The sequence below is a fragment of the Hesperophylax consimilis genome, chromosome 28 (genome assembly GCF_061612785.1).
Source record: "Hesperophylax consimilis isolate HC1 chromosome 28, BYU_Hcon_1.0, whole genome shotgun sequence".
NCBI classification, from domain to species: Eukaryota; Metazoa; Arthropoda; class Insecta; order Trichoptera; family Limnephilidae; genus Hesperophylax; species Hesperophylax consimilis.
Window position 1 is genome coordinate 1,448,930 of NC_142863.1, and position 27,693 is coordinate 1,476,622.

The following is a 27,693-nucleotide window of genomic DNA, read 5'->3' on the forward strand; positions in this document are numbered from 1 at the left end:
GTACATCCTAGTTTGTCTACGTGACGTACGACCTTGAACGTACTCATTTCACGTGACGGTTCAGTATAAAAAGGCTTCACCGAACGTTGTGTTGGGTTTTTTGTTTCTCGGTTTAGAAACCTAGTTATTTATGTATGTGTGGTATCCCTTGGTTCTTTTGAGATAGAGTGAGTTGAATCCATTACCGCTGTGTTTTAAAACCATTTTATAAACCTTATCTTCTAAGTCGCCTGCTCCCCCCCCCTAGCTACTCGATTCTACCTATCGTAGGGTAATGTGAATATAATAAAGTGTTAGATTTTATATATGTGATATACATACGATAAGTTTATGGGGTTAGTTGTCGGCGCCATCCATGTATATATTTTGGGAGGGGAAGGAGAGGAAAGGAAATGAAATTTTTTCAAGCTAAGATTGACTCCTCCTCTTACCAAACAAAACTGATGGATGATAATTTGAGCAAGGCGATCGATATCTGCGTGTCTGGATATCACAACCGGCCGGGTCTCCCCTTGTTCCAAATCGGCAACCTTCACGCCAGAATAAAGAAAACCAGGTCTCATCACCAATTTCAGAATTGCCCCAATCTCAAACACCTCCAGGAAAATCTACTTTACTGAGTGTAGAAGGGGAAAACCATGACATCCCTTGTCACGAATCTAGTCGCGAAAATGTGACACGCAAGGTCCTAAGTTACGTGCCACCTCCAGAAAACGTTGTAACTCCCACGCCGTCGGGGATTTACATCCCTTTCTAGGTCAATACATAGGTAACACACGACGATCTTGTCGACATTTAGCCAGCTTTTTAACGATAGGTTGTGTGCCTACCCATTCAGCCAATTATCATGTGAGATATATGTAAGGTCTACTCGAAATGCCAAATTTAGGATGAGGACTGTCTGTATTTTTATATTCGGTTCTAGTAATTATTTTATGAGGTTACTAGCATCCTCGTGTATTAGGTATGGGTAACTCCTACTGAATACCTATCCTCTCAGGTAGGTATAAACGGATAATTGGTTTGATTTTTGCATTTAATTTAAAGAGGCTGCCTACCTCTCGAAAGGTACCTGTTGAGAAAAGTTGTTCAGTTGGTAGTTTTATTTCGGAGATTACCATCTCCCTCTTTCGACTTTAGATTTGTTTTTGTGCATCCCAATTCGTAACTTAGAAAGTCAAACAATAGATGAAAAGTATTAAATTAGAAAGTCAAATAACAGAAGAAAAGTTTTCATTTTGTTCCGTCTGGTTGCATCCGATCGCTTTCAATTTGGGACGGCATACGCTAGCAAAACTTCCCCCTTTGACTGACTGTACCTGCGTCTTGTCCTATATATGAAAAGGTCGTTGACTCGTCTCTCGCTCACAGCTGATTGACGGTTCGCCTAGCACATCCCTGTTAATGATAACATTATTTGGGCGGCAGGTGTCGTAAACTTAGTTCCTGTACCTCGGTTGTATCCGTCTTTTAAAAAGGTCCTCTGAAATTTAATAAATAATATAAAAAACTCACCCAGTTAGGCACCTCTCATTCTCAGCGTGAAGCTTACCTGGTTACACTATATAGCTAAATCACTTTAATTTTCGACCTCCTCCCTACGCTTATAAAAGGGTAATTAAATATTCCTGTAAATAAAATTGTACCTCCCTAATCTGTTAGGATTCGAACCCACAGTTAATAATCTATTTGATTCTCTGGTTTTCGGTCTCCGTGGATAGAATGCCATTTCGCCAAATCAATAACCTAGCCCGATTAAAACTTGCTGCCTTTATATACGGTCACTCTGTTTTTAAAACGAAATCATTATTCTTATTATTTTCATGTTTTTAAGACAAGTAATTTAGTTTGAACTACACATTTAAGTCAACACAACTTTATAACACAATCGCGATTGCACAACACCTGGCGCCCCTGAGGTGGGTTTTTACAAAACGGCGCTCTACAAATTATCCAATTATTATTATTGTCATTATTATTAATTGTTTCTCACTGAGTCGAACCACTTTCACTTCACACAAACACCGGATCAATAATCTTTCACTTTAATTCAATATTCCGCAATATTCTCTAATACCATTTGAATTCAATAATTAACTGTAATTTCAAACAACACTTCTGATTTGTATCCATTTCTCGGGGCTGTCAATGCACCCAAGTTCAAAACTCGACTGTCCGTCCCTGCGCCCTGTCCCGTGTGAATGTGTTTACTCCAGGCCTGTCTGTCAGTAAATCTCCCGTCGTTGTCTAAACAAAAATTTTTTTGAGCACGTTCGTTTCGTTTATTTTATGTGAGTGTCCAAAACATCACAATCCCTTGCCTCATTCACATTTATACATCGTCTCATATATACTCTTCTATTATTCCGACTCTTGCTATAGCCCGACTCAAGTATCTGATTCACTTGATCGTGCCATGTCTTCACTGGGCGTCCCCGACTTCTGCTACCATTCACTTTTGTGTCATATATTCTCCTTACACTCTTTATTCGTACATATGCCCAAAATATCTGAGCGTAACTTTTTATATTATAACATAGAATTATAATTTGAAATAAAAAAAAGTAAATAATTCAATGAAAAACAAAAACTACAAAAAATAACCAAAATGTACATAGACAGAAAATCAGAGACGAAAATAGATCATTTGTTTTTGGGGGGTTATGCCGTAACAAATAACAAAAATACTTTTGGCCGTGAAAATCTTAAATCATATTTGAAAAATAGATCAGTACAAAAAATCTTTTTCACGTAACATTTTCTTATTAAAAATTTTCACAATGTTTTATTGAATTGCTAAGATTTCGTAAATTTTAGAGATATTGCATTCTAAGGTTTCTTGACCTTATTTATTTAGATGTCTGGGAATAACAATTCCATCGTTTGCAATTAGTCTTGTGTTATGCAAATTTTGAAGATACTTGAGTAGATCCATGTCAAATAATAGAAGAGTATGTATGAATGTGAATGAGTCAAGAAGTGTGTACCAAGACTAAATTTTTTGGCTGCCCGTCCTCTCTGCCTACCCCTGCGGGGAAACGGCGTGATGGTTAGTTTGTTAGTTAGTTAGTTAATATACTCAGTTTGAGATGTGTACTCACAATTTAGTGCGAAAACATAATAACTTTACAGAATTGTTTATCGATGATTTAGGTCATTGTGTCTTTGTTTGTATTCAGTTTTATTTAAGAGTAATTTTATTACAGACGAATTTAAAATGTGATTTTTTTTTTTTTTTAATTATTGAACTTTGTTTATTGCAGCCCAGCCAGGTCAGCTCATTCGATTGGACTTTAGAGATGAATTCAACATAGAGCCGTCTGAAGATTGCCGTTTTGATTTTCTGGAGGTGAGTCAAACCATTTTACTGTATCTTACAACTTAGCCATTAAGATTATCAAAGTTTCAAAACGTGAAACTTCTCTGAAATTCAGTGTCGCCTCACGTTAGGCGCCAAAATGCTACTGTGGGATTAGGTGGCAAAAATTTTAAATGAAATTAATTTTAAAAACACAAGCCAATATTTTGAGTATTTTGGTAAGGTTGGCAAAAATAATCCATGATTACTCAAATGCAAATTATTTACATCGGATCTGTAGAGGATGGGGTCTTAATTTATATACTAACGGACCATATCCAATTTCAACACATTACATATTACACGAAGTTAATACAAGGAGAAATGTTACAATACAGGATAATTTAAAAATTACTGCTTTTACAAAAATAGGACATAATATATACAATAAGATAATTTCAAGTCAAGACAGAAACAAGGTTTTGACGGAGTTCACGACTGATCAAAATCATTAAGACTTACACCAAAAACTTCAAGGTCCTGGGCCTCAATTCTCAACGAAGTCATTCCATTCGAGCAACGAGTGGTTCAACCCACTCGTTGTCCGAGTAGAATGACTTTTGACGTTCGGTGTATGTAATTATTTACCTTCTTCCAGACTCAAGAATGAGAATGTCTCTTTATTATTTTTGTCTTTGATTCGTAGTTTATAATTAAATTTGATTTTTTAATAATAAAAGGCTATTTTTAGGATTTTATTAATGGATTCCAGTATAAATATTTGAGGCAAATTGAAAAACTTTAATATATTTCTTTCTAACGTCAAGAAAATTGATTATTTCCGCATAGTGGAAAAAAAGATAAAAATACTTTTAAAAAATATGGATGCCCGGTCATATTTGACTCTCGAACGCTGGATGGGGTTTAGAGAGAAAAGACAAGAATTTTGATAATAAGTCATTTTTGGCCGAAATTTCACATGGAAACTTGTTATACTATAATGTTCGTAAAAGGATCCACACACCATCGTACAAATACTTAACATCACATATTATTAATAATCATTTAGTTGCTTCTCTACCTCAAACAATAATGCCTGACAAAACAACCCTAGCTTTCTCCCTGATTGCCAAGTTTATGTGGTGTTTGGGGGATGCTCTGTAGTAAATTTAACTGGGTAGTTTCTTGGAGTTAATTAATATTTTAAGGCAATCGTTATTAAACGAAGTGTTTTGGAAATTGTGGTTTCTGCTTAAGCACACGGTTTACATGCGGGGCTCTTATAATAAGGTATACTTGTGGATGTTTAAATATTGTTTTTCTTTTATTAAAGAAACTCTGGGGAATATGAAACATAAATTACAATGATTAACTTTATAATTAATTCAAATCAATACAACCGACTGTGTTTACACCACCATTTTTAATAAACAAAATTCGACCTGTTTCAAATCCTGAGGTTGGCTGAAAATTAAGATATACGTGTAGACAAATATCTACATTTAAATAAAAAAATATAACAACAAGAGATAATTAATTAAGTATTATTGTAAACATTGATTAGGTATATAAAATAAATAAATTATTAAAAACTTTTATAAATCATGACAAATACTGAGAATGTAGGTATTAATGTGAAAATATATTTAGGAGACAGTTATCTATTTGAATTTTAATTTTGTTTTCAGAAATGATTTAATGTCAGACAGACTCGTTGTTGATGGTAATGCATTCTATCAACTTTTGGTTGGCATTCAGGCACACACACGCTGAAATATACGCGTTTTATGATATAACATCACTTAATCTACGAAATAAATGTCGGTTCCACTTATTCGGATTTGGCTTAATTGGAAAGCTGGTTGATTGGCTGGGGAGGAAGATTCAATCCTCAATGAAACCAAAAAAATAAAATAAAATTTAAATCGATGTACTAATGTAAACAAAACTTTGTTTGAAGGGAATTCAAAATACATACTGCCTGCAAAAGGCTTTTTACGGGGCTACACCCTACACATCTACAAGGGAGGACACCTCCCGTGCTTGTAAACTTGTCACCCGGTACAATTTGTCACTCTGAAACATTAATATGTTTCTTCTCAGCTTACTTTTTTAAACACCTCAAGATCTACATGAAGACGCACGAATAACTCATGTTCCGTTGCGGAGTTATGACTGATTTGTCGCGCGTAGTGATTTTCGAGGCTCTTATCCGACCTCCCTCTGCGCTCTATGACATAAGCGCACTAAAAGACAACTTGGCGCCACAACCATTGGGCCACCAGATATATTTAAATATTTGGCAATAACAAAATCGTTTCATCGCTAACTCCGGAGGAATCTTAGTATGAAAGCCTTTTTTAAAACGATTTTAAGGTTAATAAAGGTTTAATGCATTTTTAATATAACTCGTTTATTAGAGCATGCTGTATATTATATCACAGTATTAAATGTATCTGATTTAAAGTTAACGACATTGTTAGCGGTTGGGGCAGGAAGGGAGGGAGAAGGGAGAAGGGAGGGAGGGAGGGAGGCTTTGGCCAATGTTTACGCTAGAAACAGTCGCGCTTTGCCACCCCCTCTCCCCTTCCAACAGTCCTTCGGAATTGGAGTCCGTCACAATCAGGCCATACACCTAAATAATACTCATGCTAATCTGTTCATTCTGATACAGTGACCCTTCAAAAACAGATTTGCCTCGAATTTGTGCTCAATTTGTGAACAACAAATTCCCATGTGGAATTTCGGTCAAAAATGACTTTTTTATCGAAATTCTTGTCTTTTCTCTCTTAACCCTTCCAGCGTTTGAGGGTCATATATGAGCGGGCGTCCACATTTTTATCTTTATTTTCCTGACGTTAGAAAGAATAATAAATATTTTTTCACAATTTGCATCAAATATTTATACTGGAACCATTAATAAAATCTTACAAATAGCCAAAATGAATTATTCATATTTTGCGCCGATAACGAAACAATCGGTTTAAATTATTTTTTTACTGTATGAAGTTGATAAAAGTGAAGGTACGGTTTTCTTACAAATCCCCAAAACAAAACGAACGTCTTTTTGAAATATCAAGTTCTCTCATTCTTTCAGTGATTGGAGTAATTCAAGTAAAAATGTGGCCATCGTTTTTGACAAAATTTTCAAGTTTGCCATTAAAATTTTATTTTTAGAAATATTGATGTTTATTTTAAATGCATACACCGGAAAAATAATTTTATCTGATTCCAGAGCAGTTTTTGTTTTTACGGAAAATTAAAAACTAAAATGTATATAGCGCTTTTTTTATTTTTTATTTTTTTTTTTTTTTTTTATATATACAATAATATTATTATTGGGTTTATAAAAACAGTTTATATTTAAACAAGTTCTGCTGTGTAATTATTATTACGCGTGACAGCTGTTTCGCCCTCTAAAGGCATTATCAAACTGTGGGTAGCCCACTTACAGACGATACATTTATATTATTTCTATGTAGGTATTTTAATTTAAATTACTGATTTCTTAATTGATTTCTGTGTAAAAATGTTAGAAATTATTGATGGTTATTACCCAAGTAAAGTTTCCCCAATTAGTGTAATGTTTAAATTTGACTGAATGTCTTAATGTTAGTTATTCCCAAACGATGACTCATAGGGTTATTTTAATAGTATAATTAAGTACTTCAATGTGCACTCGTATTTGCACTAGGTTTGAAGATATCTAGTAGGGGTGAACGAATTATATTGGTTTGTTCATTAATTAGAATAGCTTTCGGATTATTAGAATTTTTGTTAATTTCTAACTGCTCTAAAAGATTCAGTTTACGGCCTTTATTTTGTACGTGTAACGGAGTTGGTTTATTATTATCATTAAGTGAGTGATTTTCATCTAGGAGATGTTTGGCAAATTGAGATTGCATTTTATTATTATTTTTAAAAGATCTTATATGTTCTTTGAACCTAGTGTTAAAGGACCGACCCGTTTGTCCAACATAAACAGCGTTGCATTCGTCACACTGGAGTTTATAAATGCCACTATTTTGTAATTTGAGTACCTTACTTTTTGAGTTTTTAAGAGATGATCCTAAGCTGTTATTTGTGCGGAAGGCAATATCTAAGCCAAATTTTTGAGGACTTTGGCAATTTTATTAGATGTCTGTCCGATGAATTCTAAACACCCGAATTTATTATTCGTCTTATTATTAGTCGCTGGGTAAATTAATTTAAGGTTATTTTTGTTTTTATTATTATTAATTATTTTTTCGATGTCTCTACCCTTGAAGCCATTATTTTTAGCAATAGTTAGGATTGTATTTTTTTCCTTCTCGTATGCTTTCTTGTCGAGTGGGATGTTAGTAAGCCTATGTACCATTGAGTGGTAGGCAGATAATTTATGTGACCATGGATGTAAAGATTATTATCTGCCTACCACTACCTACACATAAATTATCTGCCTTGTAACACATTGTAATTCAATTATCTATACGTATTATTTATTTATTTTTTATTAACTCCCTTTTTAGTTGCTTTTACAAATGAATAGTAAAAAATATACAGAATTTATTATACATAACTAAACTTCCTCAGTAAAAACTTTTTTTATTTGTTATCCTAAACTGCCTCAGAAAACTTTTGTATTTGCTAAGTGATAATCTGAAGATGTCCTAAACTTCCTCAGTAACAAACTTTTGTATTTGTTAAGTGATAATCTGAAGATGTCCTAAACTTCCTCAGTAACAAACTTTTGTATTTGTTAAGTGATAATCTGAAGATGTCCTAAACTTCCTCAGTAACAAACTTTTGTATTTGTTAAGTGATAGGCTGAAGATTTCCTCTGACTCGGTATAAATATTCACCTCCATAAGTATTCCAGGAGATGAGGAATACATATGGTAGTTAGTCCCAGAATTTCTGCAATGAAATAAATCCCGACTGGTTTGTATTGCCGGCAGTTCTGGCAACCTAGGCATTTAGTAAAAAACTATTGAAAATAAACATATAAAACCGTTTTTTGCTCTGAAGAAGGAGTAATTATTTCAAGAATCCAGTAAAAGTGAATTCAGGTTGACCATAAACTTACAGCATGTTATTATATATGGTTCAATCATAAATATAATATATAAGTTTTGGAATGTACATATTTGTTTAATGCGTTACGAAGTTTGTTTATATTAGAGTCATTAAAAATAATTTTAAAAAATAAAACGGAAGTATATAATTATTGTATGTCTTCCTTTTCAACTAGAGATAAATTGTGTTTTAAACACGTAAATTGCTCTTGTTATCACTGAACAGCCAACTCCTGGAAGTGTGAACTATACCGAGTTAACAAAAAACTGATGCCACTAATTTATTTAAGATTTTACTATTATTGACCTCACTAGGACTAAAAGCCTGTATCAAGGTTAACACTACACATTTTAATGAAGATATTTTATAAAATAATCATCACACACATAAATACAAAATATTACAAAGAGAAAGAAGAAAAAATAAAAACATGTTACATGAGTGGCCAGTTGGGTACTTTGAGTATGCATTGTAACTATATTTTAACTATAAATAAATCATTATTCCCAAGAAAAAACAGTGTAAACAAAACTTTTTTTTAGTACGTAAAACTTATAAAAATTTTTAAACATTGGACTCCTTTTTACACGTTCCATGCAATTACATGTAAAAAAAGTGTATATGTACTTACTGCTCCTTTAATATTGTCCTTGCATTTCCCCATTCCATTTTTACCTACAAGTACCTATCATTATCTGGCCATACCCACATGTTTGTGTGACATTTTACAACAATAAAAGTGACTGTGAAAGCAGTTTATTTATTGACCTGTTTGATGATCAGTCATCTCTTTGTGATCAGTGCTGTTATTGATATCAACTCAGGGTAGAAGGCCTGTGCAGTGAGCATATTTGGTTCCCTCAGTGTCTTTCGTATCTGGACGTTGTGAAGCTTGTGCGTGAAATAAATCATATCTTCTGTGAGCAAAACCAACCATCAACATCTTTGAAGAACATCAAAGGGGTAAGTCGGATTCCTTTCTCACTCCATGTTCACCATCTCCAACCATAGTTGTGTCAACTTCCAAGTTCACAATTAAATTTAACAGTCCACTCTTGATTCGCCTATTGCGATTACACTTACGGTAGGTATAGTTGTATTAAAATAAATTTAAGATATAAATATTGCCCATCTTTGCACAGAAATAAGTAGGTTTATCAAGTATTGTTGGGCTCCAAGAGGGGCAACCAGAGGTGGCTCCTAAATTAAACTTGTTTTGGTACGGCACCAAGAAATGTAGCACCTTTTTATTTCGAAACCGTGTAAAATATTGTTTCATATTCAGTTTACTGTTATCTCTTGATTTAAAAAATAGTGTATAATTTTCGATAGCTCACTAGGTACGTTCTTTTGTTAAAATCCATGTAAAAGCCCAGCTGGCTATAAAACCTCACCTAAAAAATAAAATAAAAAACAGTGTTTTTAAGAAACGTCAAGCATTAAAAAATGATATTCGTTTGTTTTTTTGTTTTATTTAGTTATAAAATTACATTTTATATCTCGTATAAACCTTTTTCACTTATTTCTATTACATTGAGGACACTTTAGAATACATCTAAAACTTATTTTTTTAAGGCTTTTAGGTTCTTTAACATCTGTCAGTAATTGATTAAAAATCTTAAATCCTTTAAAATAGAGATTATTTGGGGTTCCCGACTAATTTGTTGATTGCAATTATCTGTCAACACAAAAGTCTTACCAAAAACAACACTTCTTCATATATTTATAATTACCAGTGAGGATATCTGTGATGTTTGGTAATAAGTTGGGTTTTCAAGCGATAGATGGCACCAGTCATAAAGCTTACTCCAGAGTCCGACAGATGTCGCTAGAGTGTAGCAATTTCCTGTGGGATATTATTGCCAGACAACAAGCTTCTAGAATAAGAGAATTACCAACCCTCGGGTAATGAACAGTATAGCTAAATCCAGACGTATTTATTGTAACGTAAATAAACGCAATTATTGTAAAAAACCTTTTACTTTTCACAAGAGTTCCCAACACTAAATCTGCAAGTAAAGCAGAGATATAACAATATAATTTCCCTATTTGTTCATTTGCATCTCCAATTGTGATATGTTGAGAAGCTGAAGGTATTGGTGACGGGTAGGAGATGGGGAAGAGGTAGGTGGGGAAGTACCTGTCTATTCAAATCTGGTCATTAAACACGGCCAAACACATAATAAAATCTTTTTAATGTCAATGAAAATACCATCTGCTGATGAAAGAATTTCAATATTTCCAAAAAATTAACAATTTCAGCGAAAGTAAGGAATTTTTTTACTTTTTCAGACTGACAAGCCAACAACACGTCTATCGGTTTATCCCTTCAGCGTTTGTCAAAAAAAAAGTTTCACAAAGTTGTCAGCAAAAAGTTCGACCATTAAAAAAGTTGAATACGATCTAATAATTGGAAGTTGAAAAATGTGGATCGTCTTCGAGTTAAACACCGTTTAATGCTCGCAAACAATTTTATTACGTTTTTTTTTCGAAAAGCCCAAAACTTCCTTCAGTCAAGCTATAATAAATTATTGTTGACATTGTTGTTGTTTGTAAGTAAAGTTTCGTCAGTTTAATTGAAGTACACATTGTTTCGAGTATATTTAGTTTGTACTGTGGATAGGGCAGGACCAAAAATCACAACAAAATAATTGGATAAATTTAATGATTGTAAGTTATTTAAAAAGCTGAAAGTTTACGAATTAGCAATGAGTCGTTTATGAACGAGCCGCACAATTGATCGAGATCTTTTTGATGGGCCTTATTCGTACGACTCCCGGTAAACCGTGCTACGGCTCATTTTTCGGAGATTTTTTAGAAAAATAACCACAATAAAATTATCCAAGTATTGATTGTTATTTCTTAGTCAGAGACGTTAACGACGTCTGACAGTTTTGACATCTGGAATCGAATATAATATTTACCTACAGCTACTAACAACGGAGCATCTTTTTTTTCTCGTGGTACGCGAGGTGGCGTACCTCTGGGAGTTGGGAGCTGTATTTGGGGGACCGTAGTGGGGGAGCCGTATTGGGGGAGTCACATCTGGCGAGCACAGAATTCTTGTTGCTCTTACGCTCTGAGCTCGCAGCTTGCGCAGCTTCCGTTTAATTGTGATTTGACTCTTTGAGCGATACGAAAATATTGAGATGGTACCGTAGCTCCCGCTAGTAATAAAATGATTCGTGACCCATCGCTATTACGAATAACCTGTTACTAACTAACTAACAATCACGCCGTTTCTTTGCAGGGGTAGACAGAGAGGACGGACCGCCAAACAACTCATTCTTGGCACACACTCCTTGCTTCATTTACATCCATACGTACTCTTCTAATATTCTAACTCCGCCCGACTCAAGTATTTGATTCACTTGATCATGCCATGTTGTTCTCGGGCGTCTCCGATTTCTGCTACCAATCACATTTGCGTAATATATTCTTCTTACAATCTTTTCTTCGTTCATTTCCTCTACATGCCCTAACCATCTCACTCACTACGGTTACATCAGCCTTGCATTCTTTGCGGATCTCTACATTACTCACACGATCATACATAGTATTACCCCACATACGCCTCAGGGTTCTCATTTCTACAGTGTTCTGTCTACTTTCATCCTTCCTCTGCCAGTTCCATTCCTCTGCCTCACTTCCATGCATCAGGGTAAGTACCAGCACTCTATTGTGGACAGCTAGATTCGCTCCTTTGGCCAATTTACCGCGTTCAATCCACCATTATCCCGTCCACCATACCCGTTTCAATAACAGTTAGTTTTTAAATGATTAATTATTTATTTTTTAATTCCATATTTACGTAATAATACCAAACTATAAAGAATATTTGATATCGACTATGGTTAGGAAAATTCTTAAAACCACAAAACGAAATATTTACAGGAGAGGATTAAAACAAATATTTACGAATTCGTAGAACTCATATCACATCTACAAAGTCTACATGAAAGTGATTATTTGTTTTTCGAAATTTCGTAGTAAAATACTTCAGTTCTGTGTATAAAATTATGAGAGATTTAAGGGTTGAAACAATATACGCTAAAATTTAAGTATTAAAAAAGCCTCAGCAAAAAATATTTTTCTATATTGTGTTTGTTAACTCCATACAGGAAACCCTTAAAAAATAATTTCCATCAGGGCTTATGTCATCTTTTGAGATGTTGAATGGAGGCTCTTTTCTTAAGGAATGGAAGGAGAGGAAAGCAAATGTGAGGACAAAAGGTATGAGGGTTGGGTAGGAATCTAGGAATCAGTATATCCAGGAGTAACGGACATATAAAATATATTTCTCTCACTGCGGCGCAAGGCGATGAGTCGAGGGACCAGTTGGCGCCTCTCCCGATCTGGCACGCCACGCAACTGGTGGGCAAGCGTTTCCTGAACACACCTCACCGATGAACCCGAGCACCCCTGCTCATTCACCAAAGAAGCGAACCACTTAGGGTGACCTATGGAAGAGGTGTAGGTTATACAACAAATGGTTCCCGGGGCGGCGGTACTCAAACCCGCCTCCCACATTAGAAAAATTTGAAGACTATTATATGTGAAACCATGAAAAATAACAACCCCACAATATGTGACTCATATACCAAAACACAGACGATATTGACATTGATGTACTGTCCATTATAGGCAAAAAAACAAAAAAAATTAAAGGCTCGTACAGTGATGGAGGACTTAGCGCAGGATTAAAACAGAGACGCCTGGGTAGAAAATCATGTGCATTGCATTACTTGTTTGCTTCAGTTAAATCACAAAATTTCATCAAAACACAAAGGTTAACTTCGTCAAACAATAATGTAAATTAGATAGATATCGATCCATAGATCCTTTCGGCACCGGTGCGTAGTTGAAAAATTCGCCAAACGTGTGCCCAACATATGTACAGTGTACACATGTAACGGGTTGTTTCTACGATTTGTTCTTGAGTTCAAAAGCTAGAATACGCCAATCAACAATCAGCCAAGATTGCTTAACGATCCTGTATTGACTATCGACATTTTTAACATCACTTACAGTTCGGCAACTATCTTTTGAAGTATGTCACAAAATTGTCAAACTGCCCCCGTGAACTTTTATACTTACCTTTACCTCAAATTTTTAATCTTCTCCCTAATATGTAGGTGAAAAACCATTTAAAGATAAAATGAATAAATAATTAAATTAACGTGTAAATGATATAATTTTTTACCCCTGTAACAAGTTCCATTTGTAATACCTACCCTTAGTAGATCCGCTGCGGTGTATAGTTATTTCTGTTCATACACGTTGCTGTGAGTGCTTTTCACAACTCCATGGCGCTGTGGTATGAACTGTGGTAAGACCTTTGGCAGTTTCCAAACCTGACAAAGTTCATAGTACTCATTAATACGTAAACAAAAATGGAATATATGCAAAATCTAATAATCTGTATACGTTCTAATGAATGTCTCTTTGTTTGTCCCGTACACGTTTCTATACCTTTCATCCGATTGAGATGAATCTTTCAATGTTTGTTGTTATTATTGCCAGGAATGTTTAGATAGTGATTTGTTTGGTAGAAGAATTCGGAGACGCTAGATAAAGACTTTACGCATTATTTCTGTACTTTAATAAGTCAAAGTAAATTCGATATAATGTAATAAAAGTGGTGTAAACAAGAATTTTATTTATATAAAAGTGTTTACGCCACTACGCATTATACATTAGTTTACACACATATCTCATGTACACATATGTACATACATGCGACCACTGTACTGAGATAATATTGTTGTTCCTTGTCCTACCTTCCTCTACTCCCACACCTTTTCTCTGCACATTGTGCAATCGTCGCATTGTACTGTTGTACTATCATAGCTTAACCGATCGCTGAAACATATTTATGACTGTTTTACCTCCATACATTCTACATCCGCGCACGTCTCGTGCAAAACCGTTTTGTGTTCATTGCCACTGTTGTGATACCTGAGGAGGATAGATAGGAAGAAAACGAGTGCTCTTTTCTCAATAGTGAGTCCTTCCTTATCCATACAACATATTATTTTATTATGTGCAGTGGTAATTACACTAATAGTCAAGGTCCTTCGACAAACATTTTTCGCTCCATTTAAAAATATACCATAACATCTTTTACACACCAATAAGTAATAATGTGAATTTAATGATACTGCAGGTAAATTTGTAGTAAAATGATACGGAAGTGATGAAAAAAGAAAGAGGTATAAGTGACTAGGAAGTGATTGGTTGAAGAGGTTGAGAATGCCCATGGAAGACATGGCACATTGAAGTGAAACAAATACTTATTACGTAATTAATCCAATTATATTTTTCCACATTAAAAATGCACCCAGTCGTTACCGTTGTCAGGTAATCTACAATTCACAACCTCAAAACATTACACTGAACCATTGAGAAGTCCCCGAGCAACGCCAAGTATGCATCAGCTAGTGTTTAATAACGTATAGTCAACCGCGGCACATTTATTTACTATACGCCCATAAGCGCTTTTACAAACATTCGAAAATATGAACATAAGAATTCAGTGAAACAGTAATCAATATTAAAATTTGCATTTAAAATTATGCAGAAGAATGGTAATATGCTAAACTTAATTGTTATTATTACTGAGGTATGTTATTATAGCCTTCTTGTAACTATATTCCGTGCAGTTGAACACATCTACTACTTCTGAGAAAACATTGCCAACTGCATGCAATCTAGGTATAAGCGAGTATCTAAATGACTCAGGCCTGATATTTTTATTGCAATTTTTGCAAGTTTTGGATCGACTAGTTCTTATAGGTATATGGAAATTAATTAGACTTAATCCTAATCAATCTTAACTAATTAGACCGCAATCTTAAATTTAGCAAAAATGTATATGTTTTATAGAACACAGACAACCAAAAAAAATTGTCCATAAAAACGTCAATAATTTCACAGTGATCAGTGGTGGGATTTGGTCTTCTCCACAAATTTATTTCTTCCCCACTGGCTGCTTTCTTTCGCCATTCGCCTCCAGGCAGTCCTAGGTCTTTTCCGTTGTGCTTCAACCCTCATCCAACTTCTTCTTCGATCTGCCTCGAGGTAGCTTCCAGCGGGACACTCACAAGCTGATAATATATGTATTGTGTATATTGGGACCTATCAATTGTGTATATTAAGACTTATCAACTGTGTATATTTTAACCTATCAATTGTGTATATTTTAACCTATCAATTGTGTATATTGGGACCTACAGAATCTTAATGTTAATATCTTACGATTTTATTTATAAAACCCTTTGTAGCAGTTAGATAATAATGAGAAGTAAGTATTTCAGTTCTCTGAAATTTATTTCGTTAAAATAAAAACCGATTATTACTTGGCGGTTATTCTTATTTCGATGTCTGTTGCTCGGTGGCGGTTGCTTTTAGCGATTAGTTTTTTTCTCATCTTATTCAAACCAAAATATGAACCTTTGCCTTAAAACTGGTTCTTAAGTTATCAGTTTTGGTTTAGTTAAAATATAAATAAAAAACTAGCCGTAATATTATTAAATCAAAAGATAAAATACGTAAAATTATCCGTTTTTTTGTTGTATAAAATTTGTCATTTCCAGAAACTGAAATACTAACTTCTCGTTGTTATCTAACTTATACAATTTCTATTAAGTATCCCGCAGCCAAGTGGGGAGAAGCAGGTGGTACTTATAAATACTATCCTCATTATATTAGCCCAAATACTTGACATATCATTTTAGTATTTTACGTATTCCTCCTCAAACACCATTAATAAAATTGATTGAATAATTGGGATTTCTACAGTTTAAAAGCCCATAAGACAGAAAAATGCATGGGGTCGTCGGACGACCCACTTAGCTACAGACCTTTTTGTTTGGTATCTTGGCCTGTCAAGAGTTAATAGTGCGTATTAACCGTTCAGGTTTTTAAATATTTTTAACAACATATTCATGTCCCAACGACATGGTGAATTTTCATGGAATTTCTAGGTATCTAAAATGTGCTACATATTACTAATTTTTGAAGTTGTGGTTAAAAGTAATACTATTTTACAAACTAGTTAAAAATATCTTTGAAATATTTGCATTTAAAAGATAAATTGATCACTATAAAAACAATTTTTTTAATATCAAACATGAAAATGTTAATCAAAAACTTACCAGGACATTTTTATTCGAAACGTCCATAATTTTGAAAGAATTCGACACTTAAAAAAAATGTCCTTAACTATGTCCTTATTTTCAGTTTCTATTTTCACCGGTTCTTTTAATGCTTTGTGATTCATTTTCTAGCGTAGGTCCACAGATTTTCGACAAATTTTGCTTTCAAAACACAAATCGATGTACCTTCTTCTTCAGGCGTTACCTTACGCTGGAGATCGTGACCCTCACTCCAATTTCCTTTGTGAAAAAGGATCCTCCACTCTTAGTGATCTTACGCTTCATGGAGAGTTAAGGACACTGAAGTTTCAAGCGCCTTTGGTATTTGATCACTCAGAGGCCTCCTTATCTTGCCTTCCACATTACAATTGGCAATTTATTTCTCCTGGTTCGAGTTCTCGGTTTGGCGAACAACGTGTCAATCACATAAACGGATGTAAATTTGTTATATTAATGAGAATTATTTGGTATTTCAGGTGAGAGATGGTGCGCATGGCTACTCGCCGCTGATTGGTCAATTCTGCGGGAGGGAGTTTCCTCCTCTGGTCACATCACAGGGCAGGTACCTCTGGCTGCATTTCCACTCGGATGAAAACATCGAATATGGAGGCTTTACGGCGGTCTACGAGTTCATTCCGCGACCTACAACCTGTAAGTATCTTTTGTTGGCATCAGATCTTTATAGCCAGATATTTCCTAACGTTCGTCTATCCCAAAGATATTAGAAGAACGAGATGTGCTATGAGCACTGAGCAGTTCATACTGTGTGGAATTGTTTTGCCGAGTGTCGCCGGTTTTGTTCACCAATACTACTGCACACCTTCGCTTACGCTAAGGTATCCGCACTAGAATATAGAATATATAGAACATATATATAGAACAGACTTCTGTGCGTACACGTCCCGATACCGTTCAAAGTACTAATTAGGTAGTAATTAGGTAGTACTCCGGCTAATTAGGTAGCCTAATTAGGTAGTACTCCGGCTACGGTCCGGCGGCCAACATAGCATATCTCGTTCTTCTAATATCTTTGGTCTATCCTATTTTTTATTTTTTTATTGTTACCAAGTACAATTTGTAGCTATCCGTTTTTCTTTAATATATATATTGAATAATATTTATATTTAATTTGTAATAACAGTTTATTTATGAACAAGTTTTCCACACGCCACAAAGTGATTTCTCAATGATTATTGAAGTTTTTTACAATAAAATATATGAATTTGTTTTAGACTACTTTGATTTTAATTGTACTCTACCGGTTTCGGAAGCACCCTTCCTTCGTCAGGAGAATATTAAAACTAGAGAAGGGATCTTCCGAAAGAAAGAATATTAAAACCAAGGAAGGGTGCTTCCGAAACCGGTAGAGTACAATTAAAATCAAAGTAGTCTAAAACAAATTTATATATTTTATTGTAAATTATGACGAGCCACAAAGTAAATGCTTATTACAAATATAGAAGAAGTTTTTATTTATGTATTTGCATTTATCCACACACCCTAATACTGTACCGATAGAGAAACAATAGCGCGTGTGGCTTTTACGTCCAACACATGGCGCTGTTTTTTAAAAAGCATGTTTTACACGTCACAGGTGACATCTATAAAATATAAGTTTATAAAAACACACTCTTATTCAACGTTGCATTTGAATAAGAGTGTGTTTTTATATAAGTTTATAAAAACACACTCTTATTCAACGTTGCATTTGAATAAGAGTGTGTTTTTATATAAGTTTATAAAAACACACTCTTATTCAAATACAACGTTGTGTAAAAAATTTCAAAGCAATCGGTGAAGAACTTTTCAGATTTAAGATTTTGAACAAACGAACATTTAGATTATGATTTTTATAGATAACAACATTACCTGATGTGTTAAAAAATTAGTGTTTCATTGATTTAGTGATTGATTAATTAAAATTGATTTACGTTGATACGTCTAGTATGTAGTTGTTTGATATTGAAATAGTTTCGTGATTATTCCAAATCCCAAAGTTCAATTCAAACTGTCATTTTTATTAATTTCTTATTAACACATAAAAGTCATTTGTTTTACTATTCGAATTTTCAGCGTAGTTGAAAGTGCATGTTATTTCGCTGCTTGTATCGACAATCTAGTGAAAAGTTAATTTAATGATGCAAATATCATCCCCAAGTTCAATTAATTTATCATATTCACTTACTCATGTTTTCCTTAGTTGTTCTTAAAATATTACAAAAAGACTCGGAGTAAAAAAAAAAAAAATTATTTTTCTTATTTATATTGCTTCTCACTATAATACATAAATCACTTTTTTTCTCATAAAAATCAACTTCACTAGAACTAAGCCTTTATCGGGGTTAAAAATTTACATTTCAGTGAAGAAAACATAGAGTAATCACAAACACAAAGTAATACAACATACAAACACAAAATATTAAAAAAAAAAAATTGTATTTGAGTTACCATATGGGAAATTCGACAGTATACTGCAACAATATTTGAACTATAACTCCTTACTAATCATTATTCCCAAGAAGAGACAAGTAGATAATGAAGACTTCTAGGGTGACAGCAAATGGGACTTCTAAATAAAATCTTATTTATTTTTCGGAATAACTTTATTGAGTAAAACCTCAAATTGTAATATTTAAATATTGAAGACAATATTAGTGATTTCTAAACGAAATTCTGAAACAGAAAAATCAGAAAAGGAAACGGTCACATCTGGGACTCGAACCCAGGACCCTTGTCTTTCCGGGACAGTGCTCTACCGAAAAAAAAAAAAAATAAGATAGGTTTATCTAAAAAGACGCTGTCTGGATTGCATTTAGTTCGGGTTGAATCTTGCGATCATACATAAAGATAGTTGCCAATAAAAATGTGCGGTGAAAAAATGAAAAAAAAAAAAAAAAAAAATGAAGACAATTTTCGTGGTTCTTATTCGAAGTATGATACAGTTAAAAGTGACCGAGGGGAATAGGGTCCCATTAGCTCAGTCGGTAGAGCACTGTCCCGGAAAGACAAGGGTCCTGGGTTCGAGTCCCAGATGTGACCGTTTCCTTTTCTGATTTTTCTGTTTCAGAATTTCGTTTAGAAATCACTAATATTGTCTTCAATATTTAAAATCTTATTATTTAAGAAAGGACAAGGATGAAAAAATATTCTGACAATCGACTGTCGATACAAAGATTTTAATTTACTTTTTAAATTCCTAACCACCACCAAATAAGTGGTGCCTGATATAAATAGTTTCTTTGACCAAAAGAAGTTTTAGTATGTACCGTCACAAAGTTCAATGAAGAGCAAATTCTAGTTGCAAGCGATTGCAATTTCCTTTGTTTGCTGATATTCTAGATCACCTTTCTACTTAATAAGTACCTTGTTTAGGGGTATATATACTAATTGCTAATCAATACCTTATTTTGCAGCCTACTACCAACCGGAAGCTGAGCAATGTCGAATCCTGGTGGGCGGAAACGAAGGTTTTATCAACAAAAGTGACATCCCCGCTACCTTTCTTACTCAAACAATTATGTATGGACTCCCTCTGGACTGCATGTGGATAATAACTGTCGACAAAGAAGAAAGGGTAAAGTTTTTTTGGCATAATAAAATTATTAAATAATATTTAAACAATATCTACTAGTCAGTCGAGTAGTCCAGAGCGTTGGGTTCACTCAAACGTTGCGGTTTATATACAATGTTAACTTCTAAGTCCCTCGTCATTTAACAAGAAACATTTTTTGCTTATATTTATGGTAGTACAAGAGTACATAAGTTATTCGTAATTTTTCGTTGTTTTAAAAAATACTCTCAAAAACATTTTACTAAGGTTTTTTTCCCATTTTTTTTCATTTTTTGGAAAAAAATTTCGTAATCAATAGTATTAAAATAAACTCATATTGTATAACTACCAGCGCAACCAATGAAAAATCACGGGATATTATAATTGTAGGATGTAAGCTAAAGGATTTTTAAATATATGCCTCAGGATCATAGCTTACGAAAAAATAATTAGAGAGACGACCAAAATTTACATTTCGAATGAATACAGCCTAATAAACCACAATCATTAGTGATTATTTTGGGGAGCTGTTTGTAACAAAAGAGAGCACACAACTAACGTGCATCGCCTTTTATAAGATCTTGCAAGCATTCCATCTCGCTTGCACTCATCCAAATTCGTACAGACATCACATTATCATATATTTTTTGTTAAAAACTTAGATATCTGAATTTTACTTTTTTTTATTACTTTGTTAAAAAAATCATGAAATTTGTCAAAAATTAAAAAAGTTTATTTTTTAAAATTTATTTTGTGCTGGGTCTCTGCGGTTTCTCACAAACTTTCTTACTAAATAAAACTCAGGCATCAACAAAACACTTGGACTTTTAATGTAATGAATTGACAATGGGATGTGATATCTCAATTAGAAGGCGGTAGGAATAATATGGATCCCGACCTTGAAGTTGCCAAATTATTTATCATACTCTCAGCATCTACAATACTTGACAGCTAAACGCCACTATGGGTAACCTAATAGACTGATACAATGCCATCTATAGGTGAGCTCATACAACAATAATATCAAGGATATTACACTTTGTTACCCCGTTAAAAATCGTAACAGATTGTTTGAAAATTTCAAAACATGCATTTCAAAATGAATCGTGAAGCTATTTTTTTAATTGGTTTTACCACACATTTGCCTCACGGATTTCATTTCTACAGCATTTGGTCTGTAAGTCATAAAAGTCCTCATAGAAAACCAGAATTCATTTACTAAAAATATCAAAAATAATGTTTTTAAATTACCAAGTTTAGAAGACATGAAATTCATTAAGGATTTGAATAATTCGATATCCTACTAAAATTACATTTTATAAATACATCTCTTTGAATTTCACAATCTTGGAAGTGAAAATAAAGTCACTTCCTAGTCAGACTCGTTATAGACGATAATACAAGATGTATACTACGCATATACACGCGGACATGTACGAATTTCTCTGATATTGGATGACATTACAGCGGTTAATAAACGAAATAAATGTTGGTCCTACCCAATCGTATCGTATGTATTATAGAAAAGATACTGTTTTTTACTGATTGATTTTATTGTTTTATTTTAGATAATGCTACAGTTCAAGAACTTCGCTCTGAAAATGCCAAATGATTGCGACAGTAACTTCGTGGACGTTTTCTCCAACAGGACTGACCTCCCATCAAGGTAAGTTTTCGCAATTACAATCCCAAAATTTGTTGTCATTTTTTTCTATTTTTCATTTCTCTTTGCCTTGATTTCGTCAGCAAACCAACGCAAAATTTGACGTAGGACTGATTCAAGTTTGAGATTTGAAGATTATAGGAATACATTCAAATGAAATCGCGCTCATCGTTGGTGAGCGACAATATGAAATGTGATGGTTTATTGATCAATTTAGTCTAAATATGTTAGATGTGGGACTGTAAACAAGTCCGGTGTTTGACCCCGTTAGTGTAAAGCAAAACAGATATATTATAGTGGTATAAAAGCCCGTGTATAAGCTTCATCTTTCTCTCACGTACCAGCTTGCAACTAGGTAGCACACACAGTTAAATTCGGGTTTTAAAATATTTTTATCAGCAAGTCCCAACGACTTCTGAAATGTGCCAAATTTTACTTATTTTTTAAGTTATCGTTAAAAGAAATACCATTTTAAAAATAAGATAAATTTGTCTTTGAATTATTAGTAAAATTTAAATATTGAAGACAATATTAGTGATTTTTAAACGAAAATCTGAAACAGAAAAATCAGAAAAGGAAACGGGAGTCCCAGATGTGACCGTTTCCTTTTCTGATTTTTCTGTTTCAGATTTTCGTTTAAAAATCACTAATATTGTCTTCAATATTTAAATATTACAATTTGAGGTTTTACTCAATAAAGTTATTCCGAAAAACTTAATATTCATTCTAGACTTGCAGAAAAGTCAACAGATGTCGCACATTAAAAATAAAAAATAAGATAGGTTTATCTAAAAAGACGCTGTCTGGATTGCATTTAGTTCGGGTTGAATCTTGCGATCATACATAAAGATAGTTGCCAATAAAAATGTGCGGTGAAAAAATGAAGACAATGTTGGTAGTTCTTATTCGAAGTATGATACAGTTAAAAGTGACCGAGTAGGATAGGGTCCCATTAGCGCAGTTGGTAGAGCATTGTCCCGGAAAGACAAGGGTCCTGGGTTCGAGTCCCAGATGTGACCGTTTCCTTTTCTGATTTTTCTGTTTCAGATTTTCGTTTAAAAATCACTAATATTGTCTTCAATATTTAAATATTACAATTTGAGGTTTTACTCAATAAAATTATTCCGAAAAACTTAATTGAATTATTAGTATTTGAAATAAACATTGAAGTTTCAAATACATATTTTTTTAATGTCAAACATAAAAATGTAAACAAAAAAAAACTCACCAGAACATTTTGACGCAGAATTTCAATAATTTTGAAAAAAATTCGATAGTTATAAATCATCTCCCTTTGTGTAGGTAATGAGTAAGAAAACTGTCACTTTACTTATCATGTCGTTCATACAAACAAATTTTTAACTATCAATGAAAAAAACCCGACAGGTCGTAATCATAAACTTTGAATTTTTTTTTAAATTCTATCTTTGCAACAATGTATGAATATTTGAGCAAAACTGAGTAGAATAATTATTTTTCTATCCAATGACAAACAACAAATCACATATCTACATTACATAATGTATGCACGCCCCGCTCAGATATGTCCTTCAGAGCCTCTAATGGAATATGATGTTTGTGGCTAGTAATATCCTTTCGAGTACTGAAGGGTTAACAAATAAAGTAAAGTAATCTATATTGCCAGTATCATTTTTTTTCATCCCAGAACGATTAATATAACATTAGTATTTTTTTAAGACAGATAATATATATTATACATATTCAAAATTTGAAAACTGACACTTGTTTACATGAACCAGTCAATCATATTACATGTGATTGGCACTTGAAGGGTTGAAGTGGTATTTTCTTGCTGGGGAAGTGTGTTTTTCTTTTAATGTGTCATCTTATTATTTATTTTCCGTCAATCCATCATGTCGTTAACCCTTCAACTGTCATCGCACGGAGAAATAAGGACGCCAGAATAAAACAAAATAAGAACCACTTGCATTAATCTTACATCATGATGTTTATTTTTTGTTACTTTATTATTTACCTATTTTTTTTAATTTATTTGTTGTTATTTTTTTTCAATAATTATTTATTATTATTTTTTGGTAAATTCATGTTTAAGACAAGATTTTTTATGCATAGCACAAAGGGTAACAATTATTTTATAAGCAATAATTATGAGCCTGAAACACTCATCCACATTGAAAAATCTCCTGATTAAATATACATGACGCCAACGGGACTTGAACCCGTGTCCTTTCAATTTCCGGTCGACAGCTCTGACTACTGAGCTATGGCGGCTTATCTCTTATTCGCGAAATAATTCAATGTATACTAGTGTTTCATTCAACAATTACTGCTTTTTACATTTTTTTTCACCTGAAACAACCAACTTTATTTTATATGAGAAAGGCATTGTAAGTGCTAACTCTCTCACTAGATGGCGTCGAGACAAATTGTCTACATTTTGTTGGTGAAAATACTAGAACTTGTCAAATATTAATTATTATTTTTTGGTAAACTAATGTTTAAGACAAGATTTTTTATGCATAGCACAAAGGGTAACAATTATTTTATAAGCAATAATTATTAGCCTGAAACACTCATCCACATTGAAAAATCTCCTGATAAAAGATACATGACGCCAATGGGACTTGAACCCGTGTCCTTTCGATTTCAAGGGTTCAAGTCCCGTTGGCGTCATGTATCTTTTATCAGGAGATTTTTCAATGTGGATGAGTGTTTCAGGCTAATACTTATTGAACTAATCACGAACCCCTCTGCCATTGGTCACTCTAAGTGGTTAGCTACGTTTGGTGACTAAGCAGGCTTACCCGGATTCATCGATGTGTTCAGGATGCGCCTAGCCAACAGCTGCGTGGGCTGCCAGATCGGGAGAGGATGGTTTGGAGGAGAGACCCTTTAACCTCTCCAATGGGTCTCTCTACTCATAGCCTTACGCTAAAGCGAAAAGGATAGATCATACGTTGATAATTCCTGAACACACTGATCCCTAGATTCCTACCCATCTCATACACTCTTCTTATTTTCCTTAAAAGACCCTTCACACGGCATTCCAAAAGATGACGTAGATCCTGAGATAATTTATTTTCTTGAGGGCCTCTTGTGTTGGGTTAATGAAAAAAAAAATAATAATCCATTTGTCATAGTCAGTGTGGTCTACCTTTGTTTGTGGCTGATAAGTCAACACTGGTACTTATACAATACGATATTAAATAATTCCGTCACCTAGGTCAGTTAGCGATATTTGCGAGCACGGTCAACAATTATTGATAAGAAATGTTCCTACGGCCGATAAACATGTTTTAGCTGAGTCAGAAAGACAGAGATCCTGAATTCGAATCCTAGTTGAAACCGTTGCCTTTTAATTTTCTGTTTCTTGTTCTGTTGCATTTTTCGTTTACATTAAAGAGTACAACTTTCAAAAGTTATTCCTATAAAATTGATTTAAATGTGAATTTTATTTAAATGAAGTCCTCAGCACGGGGAACCCAGTGAACCCAGTATTATTTTAGAAGCAAAGAAGGACATGAACCATTATTAGTGTGAAATCGTGCCCAAAAAAGTCAACTTCGTTCGCACGTGGTACTGTAAATCGTATCTACGCATTACTACCCTAGCACCAAACATATAACTTTCTTTATCAATTTAACGATATTATTTTTGTTTCAGGTTGAAGAACTTCTGCGGTTCTATCGCAGATGCAGTAGAGTCTTCTAGTAATGTTCTTCATATACGCTTCATGGCGGAGGCCAAAGCAGTCAACTCCACATTCGAAGCCCTCTACACGGCCTTCCGAGAAAAAGGAAAAGACAAACGTAATACACTTATTCATCTTTTTTGTTTTAAAGCCTTTGCGACCATCAATAACAGATTTTATTTTATATTTCTTAAAATGGACGCTCTGCCTAGTACCAAAATGCATTCCATAAGACAACTGCATTAAATTCCATGCACAATGAAGTAATAACCCCGGGAACCATTCATTGGAAAACCAAAATCTCTGCCATAGGTCACACCAAAGTGGTGAGTACTTTGGTGCTTAGCAGGGGTGCCCGGGTTCATGAGGTGAAGTTTGCTGAGGTCTTGGTGACGGGAGCGTCTGCCCACATACTGAATGGTGGGCTAGACTTGGACAGAGGGTTTGAGGGAGACTTTTTAATCTCTCCAGCCTCTCTTGACCTATTGCCTTGCATTGCAGTTGGAGGGATGGATTCATACGTCCGTTGACACACTGACCCCCAGATTCCTACCATTCTCAAACCTTTTCCTTCGCCAGAACTTCATCTCCTTTATTTCAATTAAAACACTCCTCACACCATCCCCAAAGACTACATAACCCCAGAAGGAAATTGTTTTCTTCAGGACCTCCTGTGTGGAGCTAATGTAATACAGAAATAAAATTGTACCTACGTGCAAACGCCAAACACTCAACTAATATTCAAGTTATTGACACGAGCACTCGAGTGGATATGAGGACAGTGTACAGAAATGTTCGTCGTTCGGTGTGTGAAGTCATACTCGGCTAGACGTGTCCGTACGTGAATACTAAGCTTTAATAATTCAACGCGTTGGTGGTATTTCGCTACTTCTCGTGCCCTCCACACTACCAGTGGCTTTGATCATCTCTGTATTTTGATACCAATAAGAATTGTACATTAATAATTAATGAAAATTATTCATCTTGCAGCTTGTTTGGATGACGAGTACGATTGTGAAGATAACACTTGCATATCGAGTGCATTGTGGTGTAATGGAAGAGTCAACTGCAGGTTCAAATGGGATGAAGATGACTGCACCGTAAGTAACAACTTTTAGTTTTGATTTCTTTATCAGGATTTCTATGTAAAAAATTATATTTTATTTTAACCATTCTTATGTCGTAGTTTACACACATGTCTAATTTGTTTTTAATTACACACGTACATTTTTTTTATTATTGCATTTTCTTTTTAATAACCTGGCTCCTACAATCCCCCTTGAATGTATCAATTGCTTCAGACTCAATGGTTTTCGTCATCGCATTATAACATTGTATTCCTTTGTACATCAAACTATTTAGTGTAATGGCTTTGTCCTTTGCTTGCCTAATTTCTGTAATGTCTGTGTATGTCCTTGTTGTAAATAATTTTATTTGAAAAGTATTATGGTAAGAGGTTGTTTATTATAATAAAAATATATAAATTTGTTTTAGACCACTTTAATTTTAATTGCACTCTACTGGTTTCGGAAGCACCTTTATTTCATCAGGAGAATATAAAAACTAACCTATGATACAAAATATTGACAGATATATAAAAAATTTATAATTTAGGTGTTTGAGTGGGAGGTTAACAGAGGGGGAGGGGTAATTGGGGGAATTCCGGCAATAACAGAGCGGTTTACTGGAAATATATCTAGAATGGGACTAAACAATAAATTAATTTGGTTATTCAATAAACTAGCGTTATTATTTAGGAATTTTTTGATTTCGTGTGCTTCTAATTTATCTAATTTTTTTGAAGAATTCTAACCCCTGTGTCCTTATTAAAAGTATGATTGGTGGAAATAAGGTGATTGGCAAACTCTGAAAAATTATTGTTATTTAAACATCTTAAATGTTCCGTGATTCTAATATTTATATTTCCGGTTGTCTTACCTATCTGATAGAATGATGGACAATCATTGCAACATGGTTGGTAAATGCCTAAATAATAAAATCAGAAATCCCTTTCAATGGCGTAGGATCTTATATATATCCATTTTTTCTTCAGTTAGTACAAAAAATTGCCACCCACATTAAACCTGCGTTCTATACCGATAACACATTATAAATTGAGCCACTCAGGCTTTTAGAATTAACCGACAGCCCCATTTTAAGGCGAAGCTTAATGCTAAATCACTATTTTGATTCATCTTTATAACGAATTGGTGTACACTACGAATACCAAAAAATATGCTTTAGATAAATTGAAGGTTTTCCTATCGTTTTGTTTGAGTACAATACAAATAAGAAAAT

The 27,693-nt window shown here is 34.0% G+C and overlaps 1 protein-coding gene across 1 annotated transcript in view; it reads left to right on the forward strand.

The window, feature by feature from the left end:
* Neto (Neuropilin and tolloid-like) overlaps positions 1–27,693 on the forward strand; it is a 335,932-nt gene that overhangs the window by 281,522 nt on the left and 26,717 nt on the right. The window contains exons 3-8 of the mRNA XM_089649023.1: positions 3,264–3,349; positions 16,986–17,160; positions 19,923–20,083; positions 21,628–21,725; positions 25,368–25,513; positions 26,386–26,495. Of these exons, the coding sequence (XP_089505149.1) occupies positions 3,264–3,349; positions 16,986–17,160; positions 19,923–20,083; positions 21,628–21,725; positions 25,368–25,513; positions 26,386–26,495 (776 nt within the window). The remainder of the gene's footprint in view (positions 1–3,263; positions 3,350–16,985; positions 17,161–19,922; positions 20,084–21,627; positions 21,726–25,367; positions 25,514–26,385; positions 26,496–27,693) is intronic.